General features: G+C 42.4%; 1 protein-coding gene across 8 annotated transcripts in view; it reads right to left on the reverse strand.

Moving 5' to 3' along the window:
• Nucleotides 1–22157, reverse strand: part of Samd12 (sterile alpha motif domain containing 12) — a 381899-nt gene that overhangs the window by 149756 nt on the left and 209986 nt on the right. The window contains exon 5 of one of the 8 annotated variants that reach the window (XM_063257663.1): nt 1–21220. This exon is cut by the window's left edge and continues 13802 nt beyond it. The exons of the other annotated variants lie outside the window; for them this stretch is intronic. Within the exon in view, the coding sequence (XP_063113733.1) occupies nt 21198–21220 (23 nt within the window). The 3' untranslated portion in view covers nt 1–21197. The remainder of the gene's footprint in view (nt 21221–22157) is intronic. 8 annotated transcript variants of the gene reach the window in all.

Raw genomic sequence — 22157 nt, forward strand, 5'->3', positions numbered from 1 at the left:
TGACCTGTTCTCACCTGGATTTCTGCAAAACTGGACAATCTACTGGTCCTTGGTTCGAGTCTATATTTAACTAATTCATTCTACACACAGTGGTCAACACAATCTTTTAACATGTAAACGAGACCCCTCTCCCTTCTTGCTTAAAATAAAAAAGGCAGATGTTAGTTAGTGGGTATGAACATCCAGCTAGGCAGGAGGAGCAAGACTTAGTGACCCACTACACAGCATAGGAACTAGTTAGTAATAACGTAAATTTCAAAGCTGCTGTTAGAATAGAATCCATATGTTCTCACACAAGGAAACTAGTTATCTTGATTTCATTTTGTACAATGCATGCATGGATCATAACTCCCTAAATACACACAATAATTACTTATTAATTAAAATAAAATAAAATTAATTCAAAGATCCTCTAACAGGCCCCACTGTACTTCCTGAGATGCAATTCCAAGTCCTTCATGAAGTTGTGAGGCTCGGTGGAACTTGGCCTATTCCTATGTCCTGGCCACAGGGCCTTTGCTCAGCTGCTACAAAATGCTGAGCTCTGTACCTTGTAGTTGGTGCATGCTTCCCTCCCTTCCCTTGCCTTTCCCTGTTCCTCAGCAGGCTGATGCTTATTTTTTCTGTTTAAAATTTACTGCAGGTCATGAGTAACTAACTCCCCAGTCTAAGCCAGAACCCTTCTTTACATTTCACATTTTTTTTCTTTTTTTGGTTGTACTGGGGATCGAACTCAGGACCCTGCGCTTGCCAGGCAGGTGCTTACACGACTGAGCTAAATCCAAGGCCCACATTGCACATTTTTGCTGCGCAGCTTTGAACATTTAGCAGTCTACATGTGCACCTTGGTTCCTGCAGGAAGGGTTTTGGGAAGGGATGTGCTATCAAGGAGGCTGCTGCTGGACAGGACATCACAGCTCCTATGGTGCCAGCTCCCTGTGCTGGACATGGGTGAAAGCTGTCTCAGGTGCTGCAACATCTCCCGGGTCCCTTACCACAGACTTAAACAAAAAAATCTATCTGGCTTCAGACAGTCGTGATAATTTATACTGACTTTTCATTAGGTCCAGATAATTTTCACTAGTCTATTTATCTGTATCTTGGCCTTCTTTAGTTGTTATCTAAAAAATCTGAGTTTGTATAAAACCTCAATTCTAACATTTATAACTATGTAATTTTGTTTTGCTTAGCTATCCCTCGTATGCTTTTTCTTTCTGTCATTGTGAGTCAAACTAGGTGCTACTTGAAAAAAATAAATGGTGTAGAGACCAAAGCAGAATAAATTCACCTGGGAGCACATATAGCTCAGAATATTAAGAAAAAGTGCCAGCTGGCGAGATGTTCCAGACGGTACAAACTTGAAAATTGAGAGTATGACTGTGTCAGAGGATGGAAATAAGAAAAACACTGTTACAGATACAAACAAGTTTTTAAAAAATGTAGCCACAGTCAACTGATGCAGGTTATGAGGTCAAATCACGTACACACAGTCACGTGCTTCACGGTGCCATCTCAGTCAATGACAGGCCATGCAGAGGTGGGCCCATATGGCTGTGTCACCCCGTGAGGCCGCCATCTTAGTTTGCGCAAATACGCTCTATGACAGCGATGCCCAACCCAAGAGCTTTCAATGACATGAACAGCCTGCTGCAGCACCTGTGCCACAGATTTGCCACTACTGCTCTGGGAGGTTCACACAGCTCCCAAGTCAGCTAATGACACATCTCTTAGCATCCAGCCCCACTGGTAAACAACCCAGCACCCCAGAGAGACAGATAGAGAGACAGAGACAGAGACACACAGACACAGACATAGACACAGAAATGGTCCCCAACCAATGATGTCTTTTCATGTTTTGCTTTGAATATACTTCACATTGTTATTTTAGGTCTATGTTATCCTATTTCCTTCTGATGTTGGGTAGCTGCAAGGAACCACAGTTGCTGGTCAGTCATGTCTCCACGAGGCTGATACAGTATAAAGATCTGCTGCTCCATGATACTCATTAAGTTAGGTGGAACAAAAGCATTTTTGACTTACAATGTTTTCAACTTATCATGGCTCTACTGGTGCCTAACTGCAATGTGAGTCAAGGAGCCTCTAAATCAGCGATGGTGAATCTGTTAGCACTTTCAGTGATACAGACAGCCTGCTGGGGCACACATGCCATAGGGTCACCACCACCGATGAGAGAGAGAGAGAGAGAGAGAGAGAAAGAGAGAGAGAGAGAGAGAGAGAGAGAGTGTGTGTGTGTGTGTGTGTAATTTTTCTTTTTCTTTCTTAGCAACTATCTCTGTTATGGACTGATTTATTTCTTATCAAAAATTCATATGTTGAAGGCTTAACCAAAAGTACCTTACAATACAATGATATTTAGTGTTTCATGGGGAAATTAAGCAAAATGAGCACACCAGAAGGGATGCCATCCCAGTACAACTCTGTGCTCATTAGATGAGTGGACAGGACTACATATACAGAGGGAGAATCACAGCAAAACCAGGGCAAAGTCAGCCACCGACAGGCCACCAAGGAGAGAGGCATCAGAAGGAATCGACTCTGTCAACATGTTGATGTAGGACCAGCAGCCTTCAAAGAATGAGAAAATAAATTTCTGTTGTTTAAGCTGCCCATGGCATTTCCTTGCAGTGGCCCTAGAAAACCAGTATCTTTTCCCACCTGATTCTAAAGCCAGCTAGGACAGGGACTATTTATTCTGTCTTCCCTGGTATAACTTTAGCATCTAGCAAAAAGCAGTGGTGAAATATTATGGTTAGGGTATCCAGAGTTATAGCAATGAACGTGACAAGCATCAGACTCTTGGAGAGTGACTGGGATAGAACCCTTAATCACTTCTAAAACCATGTGACATTTTTCAAATCTCCCAACTTCTCTGTGCCCCAATTTCTTGATCTGAAAAATAAAGGTAATAGTAGGTCCTATCTTACAGTTTTATAAGGATCAAATGACAGTGCTTAGACCAGTGTGGATGCATAATAACCATATAGTTAATGATTGTGATTATTGCTAATGCTGTTACTCACCCAGCCTTCTGGACTAAGGGTCTATGGAGCAATTCTAGTAAGAGCAGAGAAATCAAGCGACTAAAGTTTTAGAATACTCTGGGCTAAAGGATGGTGGAAGGCAGGGGCTACCTTGGCTGAGTACATACCTAGAACATAACAAGTAATGCATTACTGTTTATTCAACTGAATACTAAATGAATTTCCCAGTAAGGTCTGCGATGCACTTCCCAGGTGAAAGCCATTCTTCTGGTCAGCTCCAGAGATACCGGCCACCTTATCTTCTCCACCAGGGGAGTGAGATTTCCAGCAGAGACTATGACCTCAGTGTCATATTGAGAGACACAGAAGTCAACTCTTTCTCAGCCCAGGGCTTGAACAGAATGGGTCTCCTGGAGTCTCAGCAATAATTATTTCAATTATCTTTACTGTCACAGTTCTTAGTATCTACCAGAAGCTATTTTAAGGATGCAGAGGAAAAAGTTCTGGCAGTTCCTGACCCCGATGCTAGACTGACCCAAGGGACCAATGACTGCCAGCATGATGCCTTTCACAATCGAGGTTGCCAGGCCATCACAATCCCAGCTCTCATTATACCCGGAAGAAGACAAAAGGAAGCTTTAGTGAACGATTCAAGTTGTGCCCGTTTTATGAAACAACTTCTTAAGCCATTGCAAGCTCAACTTTCTAGCCCTTTCAGCCCACTTTTATCTGCAGATCACTGAAGGAGACACACAGACATCACACACACACACACACACACACACACACACACACACACACACACATGTGAACTCAAAGGCACGCTGTGGTACAGCATAAAGAACAGCGATGTGAAGGAGGAAGAGCGTGCACTCATTTCCAGGCTGGGCGGGCAGGCAGTCACTAAGCACTTAGCAGCGTATCACAGCGCATGTGTGTGATCGCACAGTGTCTGTGAGACATCAATATTCTGCCGTGCCGACCTGTGTCCTCTTCCTCATCAGCTGCAGTTCCAGTGTGGTCAGCGGTAGTCACACACGCAGCCTCAATGAGGAAAGCTCGCCTGTGAGCTCATTCAAGTTGCTACCAGCTCCATCCAGCTCCTGGCGTCTGCAGGAGGAGGGACCCTGTTTCCTTGCTGGCTGTTGGCGGAAGGCAGCTCTCACATTCGCGAGACAGCCGGCAGCTCCAAGCAGCCTTCTTGAGACATGGTCAGCTACTTCTTCAAAGCCAGGGAGATCTCTAACGTAAGGGAGGACCGAGTCCTTCTTTTAAGGGATCTCATTCCATCAGGTCCACCCAGGATGATCACCCCTTTCATTAACCAAAATCAAATGGCTGGGACCCTCATCATACATTCAAAATCACTTCCTCTTTGCCTTACAGCATGACCTTGTGCATGGACAGAATCACACATAAGCATAAACTCTGCCCACCCTCCAGGTGGGACCCTGGACAGGGCATATTTATTATGCAGACAGAATATGCAGAGCTGACCACAGTGACCAAGCTTTTAAAATTTCACAGATTTTGCCTTATACTTCCTAACTGAGGTAAAAGTCACCATTTTAATAATTTTGAAGTATACACTTCAATGGGTTTTTGTATGCTCACAAGGTCACACAATCATCACCATTATCCAGAAAACATTTCTGTCATCCCATAGGCAAACCCTCTACCTCCCAAACCCAGCCAACCACTGATCTACTCTTCTGTCTCTATGGATTTGCTGGTTTGTACAAATGGAATGATATATCGCATGGTCTTCTGTCACCAGCTTGTTTTATTCAGCATAGGAGTTTCAAGGTTTGCTCATGTGGTAGGGGTACTTGTATTTCACTCCTTGTAATGGCTTAGTAAATATTCTGCTACACTCTGCTTCTGTTTATGCATTCATCAGTGAATAGGCACTTGGGTTATTTCTACCTTAACAATAATACTGCCATGAACTGCTGTAATGGTTGGTCCACTGTGTCAACTGGCGAAGTCTGGAAGTTTAACTAAGTGATTCAGCAGGGGCCAGGGCTCTGACTTTATAAACATCGTGAGCCTGTGCAAGAGGAGGCACAGAGATGGTGCAGGTGTAAAGGACCCACCCTAGGGCAGGTAGTCTGCATACACTATACCGGAGGAAAAGAGGCTTGCTCTCCCCTCTGTGCTCCTGTTGATTTTTCTGTCTTCTGCTGCCTTGAAGTGTTGCCCCTGTGCTATGCCATCCTGCCTAGGAGCCAGATGATTATGGACCAAACCCTCTGTAAACTGTGAGCTAAATAAACCTTTCCTTCCTTAATTTTGAACAGTGGATATTCTGTCTCAGAAACAAGAGAAAAGTAAGCAAGACAGAATTTGGTACCAGAAACTTAGAAGATGGAGGATGAAGGCCACCACCAGCCACCACACTCTCCCTGGGGTCAGCAATGACACAGATTCTCTCTTGAGCTCCCTGAGCCAACACTGCTTTCTTAATATCTTGAGTGTGGCTCAAGGAAACTCATTTCAGAATTATGACCTCTAGAACCGTAAGGCAACACATTTGTGATGATTTGTGAAGGTTGGCACAGAAAAACAATATGAGCTTCCTCTCCCCAGTCTATTCTATATTCCTGATAGAGCAATCAAGAGCTATCATCTCAAAATAAAACCTAATCAGGTCACCCTTCTACTTGAGGCTCGGCCTCGGGTGTCCAGGATTGTGGCATGTCTTCAACGACAACTAACAGTTGCGGAAATCTAGCTTTGGCACAGCTCCCCACCCCTGCCTCACACTAACCACTTCCTGATTTTTATATTTGCTGTCACAGATACCTTGGTTCCAGTGTTCCTTTTCTCCTGGACACCTCTCTGGCTTGGCCAGTTCCCAGTGTATGATCCTTATGCCTGTCCATTTCCCTGTGAGGATCTCAGGTGACTAATGCCGTAATGCAGTAATTTCTCATTCCGCTTGTTATGTACCTACTCTATACCAGATGTAGCATGGACACTTGTTAATACATTGTTCCATACGGCATCGATTCAGAAGGCATTATTCATGACTGACTGATTACCAATACTTCACCAGACACACAGTGGGTACTCAGGAACAGCTGTTGAATGAAGAAATGTAAACTTCATTTTAACCTGTTAAAGCACTTATTACAATGGTAGGTGTACAGATTATCCATGATAAATAATTCTTTAAAACTGGTGGGGAAAATAGTATCTTACTTTCTTGTTACTGGAACAAAATAGCTGGTGCCCACAAGTTAAAAGAGGCAAAGTTTATTTAGCTCACAGTTTGTAGAGGCTTCAGTCCATAGTCAGCTGGCTCCAAGGCAGGATGGCAGGGCAGAGGGGGAACAGTTCATGACACGGCAGGCAGGAAGCAACAGAGCCTTCCTCTTTTGTTATTCCATCCAGCTTATCGGCCTAGTGGTTGGGGTCACCCATTCCTCAGTTAGCTCTTTTCTCTTATTAGTTCATTATCTGTACTCAAAACTCTGCTAAATCAATCAGTGAACTGTAATCCATTACCCTACACCCATGATCCAGTAGCACATACCCATGATCCAGTCCCCCAAAACCCCACCTAGGAGTGTATGAAGCTTTAGGGGAACTTCTAGATAGAAACCATGACAACTGGGTAAAATTTAAACCTTGTGCCATCAATTAGCATTTAGAAAAAGCAAATACAAACATACAGGTAGTTAACATATTACCTTTGACCCTTTAAGTTCAAATAGATCATTGTGAAGGGAATTGTTCACTTTCCTGCTCTAGTACACACAGACACATGTGTGCATAAAAACACCCAAATATATACCTTATATACAGCCTGTTACTGTTAATACATTGTGTCAATTTGAGAAGTTTAACTTAGAGACTCAGCAGAGAACAAGGATCCTTACTTTGTAAATATCCTCATCCTGGGCCAGAAGAGGGCACAGAGATTTTGTGAGTGCTGCACCCCACCTGGAGGGTTGAGGTAGGCCTGTGTATAACATAAGAGAGAACAGGCTTGTTCCCCTCTTTTGCTCTTGCTGCTGCCTTGAACTGTTGTCCCAGTGCCACACCACCTGCCCTGAAGGCACCTGACTATGGCCTGAAACCTCCACAAACAGTGAGCTAAATAAACCTTTCTTTCCTTCATTTTGGGTGCTGGGTATCTTGCTCCAGCAATGAAAGAAAAGTAACCAAGATATAACCAGGTAACAGCTCCATGAAAAAACCATTCACACATTTGTGAGTCACAGCTCTGTTTATGCAGTGCTTCCTCCAGGCATTGTAATCACTTCTGAGTCTTTTAAACTGATGTAAGACACATTTTTTTCAGTTCATTCTGTGAGCAAATGTGATGAGCTTAAGTCCCTACTAAGAAATTCAAGCCTGGAGAACTAGATAAATAAATATAAATGAATTCATTTGATGGACTGACATTTTCATTTAATTAAGGCAGAGAATCAGCTCTAAAACAAATGATTACCCCTGACAAAGGAGCAGAAACTGGTTCTTAATTAATAAATTTCTAATAGCTCTTCCCCGGGCTGAGAGATTCTTCAGCAAAAGAGCACATTCGGAAAGAGGGGCTCAGGAGAGAAGGGAAGAGAAGCCAGGGAGAAAAGGAAGAAAGAAAGAATGAAAGATCAACATTTAAACTTTCAAAAGGAGAAGACAATCCAAACACTATTTACTTGTGCTTTAATACAAGTCAAATCCAGAGTATTAAGAGTAAAACTCTTTGTGTAGGAAAATAATTATCCAAGTCTCAGGATAGGATTAATTTTTGAAAAAATACAAAACAATTTTAAGTCAACCAAATTTATAAGATCATTTCACTTCTTTATCCTTTCTGTAGTGTGGCATGATGTGGTATGAATTTTAGGGACATCAACGACAGAAGGAAAATCATATTTGCTGATTCTTAGAAGGATAAATGCCCATTTACGCAGTTTACAGTATTCATGAATCACAGCATCAGCAACATGAGCTGAGCTGAGCTGAGAAGAACACTCAAACACTTCTCAAACACTTTCAGCCCCTCCATGTACTACCCAGACAGTTTATAGTGATAATATCCATTTTTGTTCCTCTAACACAGCTGGAAAAGGGTTTTCAAGCATATAAACCAAAGCCACATCACCTCTTACACAGCAGACGCTTGAAACCCTTAAGGTCACTGTTAACAATTTTCAGTGCTCTCATTTATGCTGGATCAATTTCATTAAATCAATTAAAATGGCAGCCAGCAAAAATTTCATGTCATTGATCTAACAAGACTAAGATTATTCAGGATATCAGGGGCATCATGAAATTTGAGGGTGGCTTCTGTGTTTCATCATGAGGTCACGTTGTGAGTTACACAAATCTGATTTCTTACTATCCCCCAAACCTCTGGGATGCAGGAAAAAAATCTATATGCTAAAAAAAAAAAAAAAAAAAATCTATATGCCAACCATTCCTAGCAGCTAAAATAATAGAAAATGGAAGGTGAAGAGTGACAATTATGTAAGTAATAAATAAGCTGTTAAAAGACATTTTTTATTTGAATAGGCTCAAGTATTAATTTTTAAAAGTGAATCACAACTAATACTTTATTTGTAAAAGAAAAACCCGTATCTCTGAAACAAGAGATACTTCAGAGTGGGGTACTTTAGGGTAGATCTGAGAATTAATTTAGAGATAACAAGTCATCTTATCCACTGCTGTTGGATTTTATGTGTTAACTTGACTGGGCGTGAGCGCCCAGATATTTGGTCTAACATTACTGCAGGTATAGCTGTGAGGGGGTTTAAGTAATGAACTTAACATCTGTCTTTCAGGAAGAACAAAACAGAAGACCCCACCCCGTGTGGGTGGGCTCCATCTGGTGTGCTGACCTGCCCAGAAGCCAGAGGCAACTCTTCCTGGTCTGCCTGGTCCTGGGACACAGGCTTTTTCCTGCCTTTGGATCTGTACTGACCCAAACGCACACATCCTGGGGTTCGAACCTGCCAGCTCTTGGTTTGAACTTACACCCTCTGCTATCCTGAGCCTTTGAACTTGAAATGGAATTACATCCTTGGTTTCCCAGAGTTTCCAGCTTCCCTGCTGTATATTTTGTGTGAGATGATTTTTTAACAACTGACAAATCCCTGTTCGTCTGTCTGTCTCTCTCTGCGTCTCTGTCTCTGTCTTTCTCTCTCTGTGGTGTGCATCATACACACTCTATTTCTCTGGAGAACCCTAACATAATTTTCTTTTTTAGCTGTGTAACCCTGGACAAGCACTGTCCAGATTACCTATAGAATGGGGTTCAATGACACTTATTTTGCAAAATTGTTGGGAGGGCTAAATATAGAATTCAAACTGTCAAACGTGTAAACACATGCACCATCAGTATTAGCTCTACCAATCTGGTGATAAACTAGAGATGTGATGATCTGTGGAATTGTACAAGAATAAAGAACCATATCTAATTAAGCGTTGAGAGACTTCAATGGTTTCAAATATGAACATTCACACTGTTCTTCACAAATCTAAAGCAATCATCTTTCTTTCTGTCCTTCTCCACATCTATATTCGCTCGAGTAATGCATTACCCTGACAACTCTGTCCTTGTAGCCCAGGTGATGGTGGCACCTCTGCAGAAAGTACTTATGGTACTTAGTATCCTATGGGGCTTCTCAAAAGAACTTGTCTCAGCTTTTTCTGGGGAAATACGAGGTGAGATTTCAAATTATCCCTCAGGGGTTTTCTTAGATCTTGGGGACATATCCTGCTATGTTCAATGTTAGATGGCTCTACGCTGGTTTGGGCTTTTGGGGTGGGGTATCTTTGTATACCCCAAAGGGCTTATGCCCACCGCTGAATTCAGCTGGATATGAGAAGCAATCTCATGACGGCCCGAGGATGTCATCATGGGATAGCATTAAAGGATGAACGATGTGCCCCAGGATGTCTACGTGCTCTCATCGGTATAGGGCCAGGCAGTCGCCTCAAGCATTCTTGTGCTTAGGACTCATTGGTGGTAATGCTGCCTGTGCCTGAGAGTCTAATTCAGCAGGTTTGGGTAAAGCCTGGGTATCTGCATTTCAAAGAATTGCTGTGCGTCCTTCTGGGGGAGGAGAATACACAAGAGGAACGAGGATGATATTTTCAAGGCGTGTTTGTGCTGTTTCCCAATCTGTCACCACGGGCTGCTTGGTCCCCTGAGCTGAGTTCTCTTCTTCCTCATTTGCTGCTACCTTCACCCGGGCTCCCACAATCTCTGGCACAGACGCATGCCATGGCCTCCTAACCAGATGCTGGGCCTCCCAACCAGACGCTGGGCCTCCTGTCTCCCTTCTTTGTGCATCCTCCCATACTGTGTTATGTAAATCTCACTGGGCCAGTTGGGTTCAGAACCCCTTAGTAGTTTCCCATAGCCTTCACTTTATCACATGGCTCCTTCTCTACCTTTCCAGCTTCACTTTCTGTGATCTCTCCTCCTTCCTGACTCACTCCTGAGCTTCTAACTGTAGTAGTCTTCTTCACAGTTCTGGAATGCATGAAACATCCCCTTCAACCTCGGCCTCTGTGGTGGCATAGGTGCCAACCTGACTAGGCCAAGGGATGCCCAGTTAACAGCTACGACATTCCCTGTATATGTGCCCAGGTGTCTCCAGGAGAGATGAGCATTTCAGTTATCAGGCTGAGTAAAGAGAATCTACCTGTGCAGAAGGGCATCATTCAATCCAATGAGAGCCAGTATACAAGAAAATACATGGAAGAAGGGCAAATTCTCTCTTCTTGAGCTGCAACTGCTGACTCCTTCTGCTCTTGGACAATGGAACTTACTCCAAAGCCTTCTACTCTTAGTTTTGAAGTTGGACTAGATGACACCACTACTTTTCCAGGTTCCTTCATCTAGCAGATGGGAACTTGTAGGTCTCCAATATCATGTGAACCAATTCCCTGCCAACTCTCTCTCATATGTTTATACCTTGGCCTGCTGGTTCTATTTCTCCACAGAACCCTAACACAGGCTCACAGTGGACCACTCCTTCCACTTGGGACAAGCACTGTGTTCTCCGCTAACTCACCTTCCTGTTTTAGAGCTCAGCTTTTCCTCAACTGTTGGAGCTAAGAAAGACCCTTTTCTTACTTGCTCCCCAAAGGATAATTCTTGTCCCCTTCCACTTCCCTTACCTCACTGGTATGATTTCTCATTGATTAGTACCTTCCCATTAAAATGTAAGACCTGTGTACATGGGAGCCATTCCTGTCAAGTTTACTATACTTTACTAAACCCAGGAAAGTTCTGTCATATGGAAAACACTCCAAATACATAGTTTTACAGTAAATATATAATCATTGTCTTACTTTTCTTTCATGGCTGAGACAAAAGACTTGACACCCAAAATTAAAGGAGGAAGGGTTTATTCAATAAAGCTCATAGTTTGTAGAGGTTTCAGTTCATAATTGGTTGGCTCCAAGACAGGGTGACACATGGCAGGGGGTCAACAGTTCATGGTGGTGGAAGACATCAAGAGTAACAAGAGACTAGACTCTTTCAGACCCTTATGTTGTATGTAGGCTGCCCACCCTAGGGCAGGTGTAGCACTCACACCCATAATCCCAGCACTGACCAGGAATCAGTTGCAAACACTAGATTCAGCCTCCTCTGAAAGTCTCCCCCGATGACCACAGGAGGCTATAGGGGTCATCTAGACACCATAACAGTAGTGTTATCTCGCAAGTTCTCAGCACCTCAACAATCACATTGGTTTGATGAAAAAAGAGAAAATAAACACCCTGACAACTGTAATCCCTGGCTTGGTTCAAGGTGCCCTTTTCCTGAATCCTTCCAATCTTTCTCCTCTGCATGAGATACCCCACCCACCTTACATGATCCTACAGACACCTTCACGAACCACTGTCACGCTGCATAACTCTCTGTGCTGTCACATTTTACACATACATCTTCTCCAGGTGAATTTGAGGGAGTAACTATTACTGGCATCCCTATACAATCCCTGACATATGGCAAGTGCTTGGCACACAGTAGGTTCTTAATACAGTTTGTGAATAAATTACTGAGTGACTGTGTATTGCTACTATCAAAAAGAAAAAATACAAGAAGGGGATACCAGTAATGTAGGGTTAAATTTGAAAGGATAGCAGAATTTGCTCTTGACTGGAGCACAAGGCTGTGCTAATGACTTGCGACCTCAGTGCCTATTCTCAGTGCAGCGATGCATGAGGTGCTCTCTGGAACTGGTGTACAGAGACCAATGTGAGGAAAGCTTGACCACCTCCAAACTATAAACCTTTATGTCATGTCCTGAGGCTGGTGGCCTCAAAGAATAAGGCACAGATACATTTGGTAGCATACATGGGACAGATATCCACAGCATACTGATGGTACATTTCTTCATTTCTACTTAGAACAGAGCAGCATCCATGAAATACATCCGTGAAAACACTTTTGATTTCCTCTCACCCAGGCTACATGGCACTGTCTTCATAAAATTGCCTCTCCACAAAGCCGACTGGACATCTGACCACCACAGAGAGCAGATCACAGGTCTAAGGTCAGTTGTGGAAAAGCTGTGCATCAGCCTTCTGTACAGCATCAGTTATCTCCGATTCTTCAAATATCTACTCAAACAACAAGGTCAAAATGATATAACAGTGTCACCAAATGACCATCCTAAATGTTTCCAAGAAGAGTCCTAAATATATTGCTTCATCTAGGTCCTTTAAATGCAAAGGGTTTGATAGTGAAAATTTTTGCAGTTGGTGAGTTCTGCAGATGCAGAGAAGCATTTAGAGTCTGAGATTCTCAAGTCACTCATCGTCATGGAGAGTGGTACAAAACACTTATTAATGATGATGAAAACTCTTGACAGAACAAGTCCAAATCAGAAAAATAGCATGTGGACACTTCTCCCATATACCAGCTAGAGAGACTTTCAGGGTCATTAGAATAGGCAAACATTTTTCCAACATAAAGAATCCAACAGACAAGAAGCAAGAGTCAATTCCAAGCCTCACTGCAAACACGCCTCACTGCAAACACACCTTCCTGGAATGAACTGGCCAGCATGAACCTGGAATAAAAATGAAATGAGAGGATGCTAACTAGAGTACTCATATCATGACTCTAAGCCCGAATGGTAAAGTGTCACCTGATTTTCATAATCCTTAAAAGAATTTTGTGTTTAGGCTTCTATATATAGAGTGCACACCAAGGAGAATTTCTCTGACAGCTTAAAGATTTGATAAAATTAGAAATATTCCTTACCACAAGATTTGCACAACAAGGTCTGAAGACTCTTCAGCCTGTCAGGGGAAAGTCTGAGGAAGTAGCTGTAAGTGCTATCTTGGAAGAAATTGGGAGGGGACACATGGTTGGCAGATCATAATCAAATGACAGTGAATGAAGTAATGAATGACCCCACGAACACAGAAAAATCTGCACTAAATCCCTAAGATATCTCATCTAACATCTTTATCCACCATAAGCTGTTGGGCAATTAATTGGGTTGTAGGGGAAAAGGTTCACTCTGCAATCACTTGACAGTGTCACCCAGGGGAACACGTAAGGACCAAAAAGGCAACAGAAGGGGTGGTGGCTTATATATGGAGGAGCCCTTGCCCTTGTCTCTAACGGTCAGTACAAAAGACCACGAGGGAATAAAGAAGGTTCTATGAAGGAGGAGTAGGCAGAGCAGGAGGGGGAGAAGAAATAAAAATATAGAAGAGAAGCTGGATGATACTGCCCATGGAGAAAACTATCCCAAATGTTTTTGTAGCAACTCTTACTTCTTATTACAAACTCACAGCAGAATTGATATTGCATTTACTGCAATGAGATTAAGCAGAAAATGAAATAAGAGATAGAAAATGAAAGAAAAGTATAATCATTCAATTTAAATCAGCAAAACCACACAGAGAATCCACTTTTTTGCCGTATAGGACATACTAGGTGGTGGCAGTGCAAAGCAGTGGCAGAACACCCCTAGGACTGCTAATATCTTGGCGGGGAGACATGAAGACTATGGTGCCACTCCTCTGCTGCCTCACACCAGCCTCTGTGTCCTTGTCAAATCGTTTATGCTTTAAGAACCAGTGCCCATGTCACACCTCTGGCAGGTCTTCCTTATCCCGCCAATTCCTGGTGAAGCTAAGCTCCAATCCTGTGCGCTCAGGACACAGCTGCCTGTCTCTGGCATGATGCACGCCACTGGAGACTCACTGCTACATTAGGTGCTCCTTTCTGTCCCTCGTGGCTACCACAGCGCCTGAGCTCAACAACCGGACACCGAATGAGGAACATTGCATTATTAGTCTGAACAATGCACTTAGTAATGCAGAGAGGAGAATGAGAGTTTCAGCCTGAGAATCAAGGCAGGGTTTCTCAGAAGAAGTGGGGTCTCATGGAGGCCAAATCCTGCCATGAGCTTTATTATCTCATAATCCTGATAACACTGTGAAACAGACCCTATCCCCATTTCTACAACTGCACTATCACAATGTCTGGCAAGCAATGTGCTCAAAGTTAATACATCTATGAAACATTTAGAATATCCTGCCAGATGCTGAGAAGTTCGGGTTTTACTCTGTGGCCAACTGGAAGCCACCAAGTGTTCTAAAGATAGAAATAATGTCATCAGAAATACATTTAAATTAATCATGGCAATAGAAGTAGCCGGATAACTGAAGGAGCAAGGCGGACAGGGGCCCAGATGAGAGCCGGCAGGTCATCCGGGTGGCCTGGGAAGACACTAACCGAGGTAAGTTAATCCAGCAGCGAAGGAGCCAGAAAGAGGCTGCAAACCCATTCCAGAAGGAGAATGCAGAGCATTTTGCCACTGATCCATGCTGTTTTGAGGAAAAGTCCTTTCTGGTGACTGAATCATGTTCTGAATCAGGTTAAGGAGTGCATCATGGGAGTTGTAACTTTGAGAGGAATCCCACGGGAGATGGGAGGAAGGACATTGCAGTTAAATTCTGATTTGTTACACCTGCGATGTCAGTAGACTATCCAGGCTGTCACGTTTTCTAGGGAGAGTGACTGAAGGATACAAAGTTTCAAGGAGATCTAAGGTATGAATCTGAGAGTCGGTAAGAAGTAGGAGAGGCATAAAGTACCGGAGTGGGTTTTCCACAGAGCACACTCCAGGAGAAAAACCTAGAGGAGCGATTTCCAGGAGCAACCCACACTGGCAAGCAGTGGAGGCAGGCGGTGAGCCACTAGCCTGAGGAAGAGCCATTAGAAAGAGAAGAGGAGCCCAGAGAGTTATTTTGAGGTACGTGAGAACAAGTGAGCACCAGGAAGAGCTCAGCTCTCTGCAGTGAGACGGCAGAGGAGTGAGAAAGGAGCACACGGACCCACGAACATCAGGCTTTAACGCCGGCACGGCGGCAGGTGAAAAGGCCCAGAAGAGCCTGGACTTGCAAACAGCCCATCCTGAGAGTCTGGAAAATCTGGCCGCAAGACAAGATTCACGGGTGCACCGCAGTCTAACATGCATCCTGCCACAGGACTGGGGAAGGCTACAAGGTTTTCTTCCTTAGAACAGAGACCGAGGAAGCATCTCAGTGACAAGTGGGGGGAGACACACGTAGCGTATTACCTGATATATGGAAGACGAGAAAATTTTTATTAAACAAGTTCACAGTAGACGTGTTTGAACTCGAACTTCTGAAATGGTGTACAAGAGACAGGCGGCAGATCAGGGCCTCTGAAGATGAATTCCTTCAGGAAGAGACAGGCAGGACTTCCACACAGCAGCAGCAATATTCCAGAAAAATTTCCGATACTTTTATGGGTAGTATAGTCAGTCCCCAGTCCCATTACTCTGCTTTTATTATTTTAAGAATACTGACCTGGCAGTTTCTTATGAGCTAAAACATATATTTATGATACAAAACAGCAATTTCACTTCTAGATACCCAACAATGAAAACCACTGTTTATACAAGAACCTTTATGTGAATGCTTACAGCAGTGTTATTGGTGTTCTACAAAACTGCAGACGACTCAAATGTCCCTCAGCTGGGGAATCAGGCTGTGGTCGTACATCCAACTGAATACTTTTGATGAAAGTGAGCAGGAGAATGACATACGCTCAGCCTAAGGCGCGGTGCAATTCAGGGAGGAAATCAGATGCTACAATCCCGCTTCCATTACATTCTAGGAAAGGCAAAACTGTACAGACAGGAAATATCGGTGGTTGTCAGGGTCTTGTGGAACAGGAGAGGCTGACAAGAATGGGCACTGGAGGAGAATTTCTTAGTGCTGGGAATTTTGGTTTAATCTTGACCATAGCAATAGCTACACAAACGTGTGCATATGTCGGTCCTTGCAGAATGCTGCACTAAAAATGGTGAACTTTACTGTGTGAATTACACCTTAACAAAAGCAATGGGACAAAAATTAAAGGGGTGGTAACTGGGAGAAACAGGATCTAGTTTCAGTTGTACCACTAACTGCTGTGTAACCACTTGGAATCTCTCATTCTGAGTCCTGGTGCTCGAGCCTGCAAAATGCAATTGTACAATTTCTCAAGAGGTTATAGCTCTGTTCTACAAAGAGTTCTTAAGCAAGGTGGTGGACCAGATGGCCTACTTCAGTTCAGACAGCCCGTTTTGGCTGCTGAAGCATCACTGTGGAGGTGACGGGACTAAAATACTCAGCTGGTACACATAGTTCTGGAAAGTTCTTCTTGGATTAGAATGTAGTGTTTCTAATTTTTCTCACCGCAAAAGATGGAACTTTGTAGAGTCCATCTGGCCATGCAATTCCCAACTAAATTTTGACACATATATTTGGACAATGTAGAAAAAGTCCTTAGGGAAATACTAATGTTTAATGAGCCAAAACTGGCCCTGGTAAATATCATGCTCTTTTTGCATTCTGTAGGCACTGGTTGACGAAGGCACTTAAAGATGGCGGCAATTACTATCACTATCTGCCCGATCTTCCCGTAGGAATGCGGGTTTCCACTGCTGCATTCAGCCAAAGTTCATAGCTGCTGATCCATCCTTACAGTATGCATATATTTGTAGTTAAGAAAGTCACAGAAAGGGATGTCCTAGAAGTGGGGCTCTACTAGACAGCCCTTGGAATTGAGGGATCTTTATCCCAAAATGGAAAATTCCATGAATGAAAAGAGTAATCTAGATGAGGATGTCCAAAGCTTACAGTTTTGACTTTGTACAGTATGAGTTCACTAGCTATGGCTTATTTTTACTGTAGCAAAAAAACTCCACTAACATTAGATTTCCCTTTTAACTATTTTAAGTGTGTAGTTCAGCACTAATACAGTGTGTTGAAATTACGTAACAGATCTCCATAACGTTCATCTTGTAAACCTGAAACTTTATACCTGTACACACTAATTCTTCCTCCCCACAGCCTTTTTCCTCTTTATACTATGATTTTGACTACCTGAGATACTTTATATGAGAAGAATCTCGTCCTTTTGTGATTGGTTTATTTCATTAAGGCCAATCCATGCAGTACAATGTGAACAGATCTCCTTTCTGTAAATGCTGAGAAGTCTTCTAGGGCATCTATATACAACATTTTCTCCATTTCTTCCTCAGTGAGCATTTGTGCTGTTTTAATCTCTTGGTTATTGTGAATGCTACAATGAATATAGGTGTACAAATGCTCCTTTAATATCCTCTTTTAAATTTTTTTGGATATATATCCACCAATGAGATTGCTGGGTCATATGGTAATTTTCTATTTTTAATTATCTGGCAACTTACACAGTGTTTTTTTTTTATAATGGTCATAAAATTTTATGGACCCACTAACAGTGCAGGAGGGATATGACTCCTCTACATTCTTGTCAAAACTTATTATTTTCTTTTGATAGTGGCCATCCTAACGGGTGCAAAATAATATCTCATTTGATTTGCATTTCTCTAATGATTAGTGATCAACATCTTTTTTGATGGTTGTTGGCCATATAGCTTCTTTGGGGAATTACATACTCATGTTCCACGGTCCATTTTAAAAGCTGGTTGTTTAGAGAGTCGGGGATTTAACTCAACGGCAAAGTGCCTGCCTGGCAAGCACAATATCATGCGTTCAATCCCCAGTACCAAAAAAAGTTTGTTTTTATTGGGCTGCACAAGTTCCTTACATATTCTAGATATTAACATTGTAACAATTTTTCATTCTGGTTAGTGTGACCTTCTGTGTGTACCAGCAACTATTTTGTTAATAAAGTTTTATTGAAACACAGCCATATCTAGTTAAGTATCTCCTATGGTTGCTTTTATACAGTGGAGTGGGTGAACAGACACTACATGGTCAACAAAGATTAAAATACTGTCTTGCCCTTCACAAAGAAAAGTTTGCCAGCACCTAGACCAGTTCAAAAGCCATGACCTGTGGAACAGGATATCCACATAAGATCTCATTTAATCATCACTCCAAGAGGGAAATTATTATCTCATTGGAGAGACCACAGGCAGTGAAGTTAAGCAGATAAAGGCTTGCTAAATGCAGACAGACCTGTGTTTTTCTCAGTTTTCTGGATTTGGGTATTCTATTTGGGTGTTCTGTCTTTATCTTTCCCTGTATGTACACTGGGGCTAACAAAGAGGACTGGCCATGGTAGAGAAAATGCCAGAAGTGGTCATTAGTGCACGCTTTGCAAACAGCAAACATTTACTGCTCATTAGCTATATGAAGAGCAGTGAGGCTAGTGTGCCTGGGAGTCTTTCTTCCTAGAAATAATGTCCATCACGAAAATGCTAAGAATACCCCTTAGATACTTGATTGTGGGTTCATCTAAAGGGTTCCAAAAGCAATATGCACAACTGCTGTGTATTATATAAAGCACTTTTCCCCATCTCTCATGAATCTAGTAGAAGGAGAGTATAACAAATGATTTCCAATTTCACACTGTTTCCCAAGAGACAACTTGAGGTATCCTGACCCGGCTGACTTTCCAGGAGAAAGATGCCATCAAGGGAGTCTGACAGATTAAAGTTCTGGCTGCTCCATGAACAGGACATCAGAGACCACAAGGCTACCAGGAATCACCTTACAGGCATTAAGAGGATGGCATGAAAGCAAGACCAGACACTGACTATACTGCTTGTAAACGTCTGATAGTTTCAGGGCCACTGTGAATAACACAGGGGAGGAGTCAGAGGAAAAGACTGCAGCTGAAGGACAGGATGAAATGTCTGGAGTTTTTGTGATGAGTCACTGATGGCGACTCCTAGCTGAGAGATTTAATGTGCAGTCACCATGCAAACATGCTAAAATGCCTTACAATTTTTGTTACTTGTATTAGTATCCAGAAGGAAGAATGTAAGAGGAAGGGAAGCAAAGAATTCATTTTTCCTATTCAGGTGACCCACAGTGGCTTGGTGGAATTCTTTAGTTCATTTGTGGCCATCCTGGCCTCGTCATAAGGCTCCCAGCCAACTCTGCAAACACTGGTGCGGAATAAAAAACTTCAGATGAGTTTTAAAATAGCAACAGATCATGGAAAAATAGGATTAATTCTCGATTATATTATTTCCCCTACAATACTACAGAACGAGCTTGCAGTTGCATACGATTTAATGTGTGTGTTTATAATTTCTACACCCAAAAGGAAGCTGCTTCCTAGAGAATCTTTAGAGTATATTCAGTTGCTTCACTTTGTCATTGATATTTAAATTTGAGGCAGGTTCTTTTGAGTGTCTTCAAAGGAGCAAGATTTCATCCTTAGCAGGTGGGTTTCTTCTTTGGAAACAGCAACAAAATATTTAACTCTTGTAAATAAGGCAAGTAATTGGGCATGGTAAATAAGGCTCCCCCCCCCCCTATTGTGGTGGACACCTGTAATCTTTGTTACTCATGAAGCTAAAGTGGGAGACTCATGAGTGCCAGTGTGGCCTGGGAACAGCAAGAACCCATCTCAAAAATATGAACAGGATACATAAAAAATAGCTCAGGGTTTGGAGGTGTGGCTGAGTGGTAAAGGACTCACATAACATGGCTAAGGGGTTCAACTCCCAGGCAGTAACTAAACTGAAATAAAGTTTAATTAATACTCCTATTAAAAATGAGCAAAAGATCTGACTTAGACATTTTTCGTAAAGAAGATAAACCAAAACAATCTCCAGTATATACATGAAGAGGTACTATTAGCCACAAGAGTAAAACAAATCAAAACCACCCTGAAATATTTCACATGTACCAAGATGGCTTTATGACAGGCAACAGCATGAACTGGTGAAGGTGTGGAGGGATGGGAACTCTCCCAGCTCTGCTGGTGGGAGCGTGACAGGAAGTCTCTCCAGCTTCGTTAGCCACGGACTTACTCTATGCAGCAGCAATTCCCCTCCTAGGCCCATGCCTAGAGAAATCCCAATGCATTCACACAGAAATGTGCACATGAATGTTCAAAGCGGCATTACCAGTAATGGTCAAATTTTAGAGACAATCTAAATGCATTAATAAAATATGGTGTACGCAAAAAATGGATATTCAGCAACAAACAGAAGTCAGGTACTGACATTTACATCATGGGCAAGCCTTGAAGACATCACAGGTGAAAGCCTATCACAAAAGGTTATATGCTGTAGGGTTACATTCATAGGAAACAACAGAAAAGATTTAACCTCTCAAGGAAGGGTTGGTTGGAGGTCTTGGAAGGACATGGGGGCTGTTAATAACATGGGGTTTCTTCTTGACGAAATGTTTTAAAATTAATTACTGGATTAGTTGCAAAATTGTAAACATAGTAAAAATCATTGAATTGTACACATTCAATGATTCAATTATGTGCATGTGACCATATCTCAATAGAGATGCTAAAGATAGGCTTGTTATAAATTAATGAGTTTGATTTGAATACGTGATTCACATAGCTAAGTATATTATGTGTCACTGTCACTCTGCACTGATTGATATGTATATTTTAGCTCCTTAAATTCTCATTCATCTCTACTCGTGGAACAGAAATATTGATCTCCATCTCAGAGATTAGAAAGTTAGGACAGAGACAGATTAAGTAATCTCCCTGAAGTAACAACACAATGCATGTTAGGGCCAGAATGTACAATTCTAGCCTATCTGGTGTTAAAATTCAGTCTTTCTTCTTCGTGTTTGTTTTTAACATTTTTATTCTTTTAAATAGTTAACACACTCATGTTTCACAACACAGAGAGACACGTGGGATGTCCATCCTCTCTCTGTCCGCCTTCTCTCCTGCCCCAGGTGCAGCTTGGTTTAGCTTCATGTGCAACTTTCTGAATTTCCTTATATAAACAAAACACACACAGACACATACCGTCATTTCTCTGTCTTTAGCAAACACTGCATGTTATATGTATTGTTCTTCAGTTTGCTTTCTTCACTTCTCAGAGACACCCCTCTCACGTTAGTGTGCTCATTCCCGTGGGTGCAGCCTCAGAGAACTCCCAGGCCTAGATGAGTCCTCCTCAGTGGTTCCCCAAAAGACGGCCATTTAAATCCTTCCCAACAACCTATATTTAGAAATGACTTCCAAGGCAGGAAGGAAACTCCTAACACATCCAGTTATTTTAAAAATAACTCTTTCACCCAACATGGATGACTTTGACTATGATAACCTCCTTTTAAATGTGCTGGTTAAAATCATTAAATTCCAATGCCATGGACGGAATGTGTTTTGCCTCCAAAGCTACAGGTGAAATCCTTCCCCCAAGGTGAGGTTATGAGGTGATGCAGCCTTTGTTAGGGGTCAGGGCATGAGGGTGGTGCCTGAAAGAATGGGATCAGTGACCTGCTACTTCAGGTCCCCTACTTCCTCCCTGCTTCCACTGTGTGAGCCAAGGAGAAGCAGGCCCATGGGAAAGTGGACTCCTACTGGCCACCGGGTCTGCCAGGGCCCTTGTCTTGGCCTGCTTGCCTCCAGAAGTCAGAGAAAGCAGTGCTTCTGGTTCATAATCCACCTAATTCATGTATTTGAACACAACAGCAGGAATGGACTAGATCAGTGGTGGTAAGCCTTTGAGACACACAGATAGATAGACAGACTGATCGATTGACCGATCGATCAATCTCCCTTGAGTGGAATGGAATCCCCACTCTTATTACAGTAAACCTAGACCCCAAATCAATATTTTAAAGTATTCTACAGCTTCCTAAGCTGTCTTTAGAACATCAGAAACAACCTGTCAATTTTATTTTGTTGTCTGTATTTTCTGAAACTAT

The sequence above is a fragment of the Cavia porcellus genome, unplaced genomic scaffold, assembly GCF_034190915.1.
Source record: "Cavia porcellus strain 051 isolate PalLab524CR breed Dunkin Hartley unplaced genomic scaffold, mCavPor4.1 scaffold_10, whole genome shotgun sequence".
Classification (NCBI taxonomy): domain Eukaryota; kingdom Metazoa; phylum Chordata; class Mammalia; order Rodentia; family Caviidae; genus Cavia; species Cavia porcellus.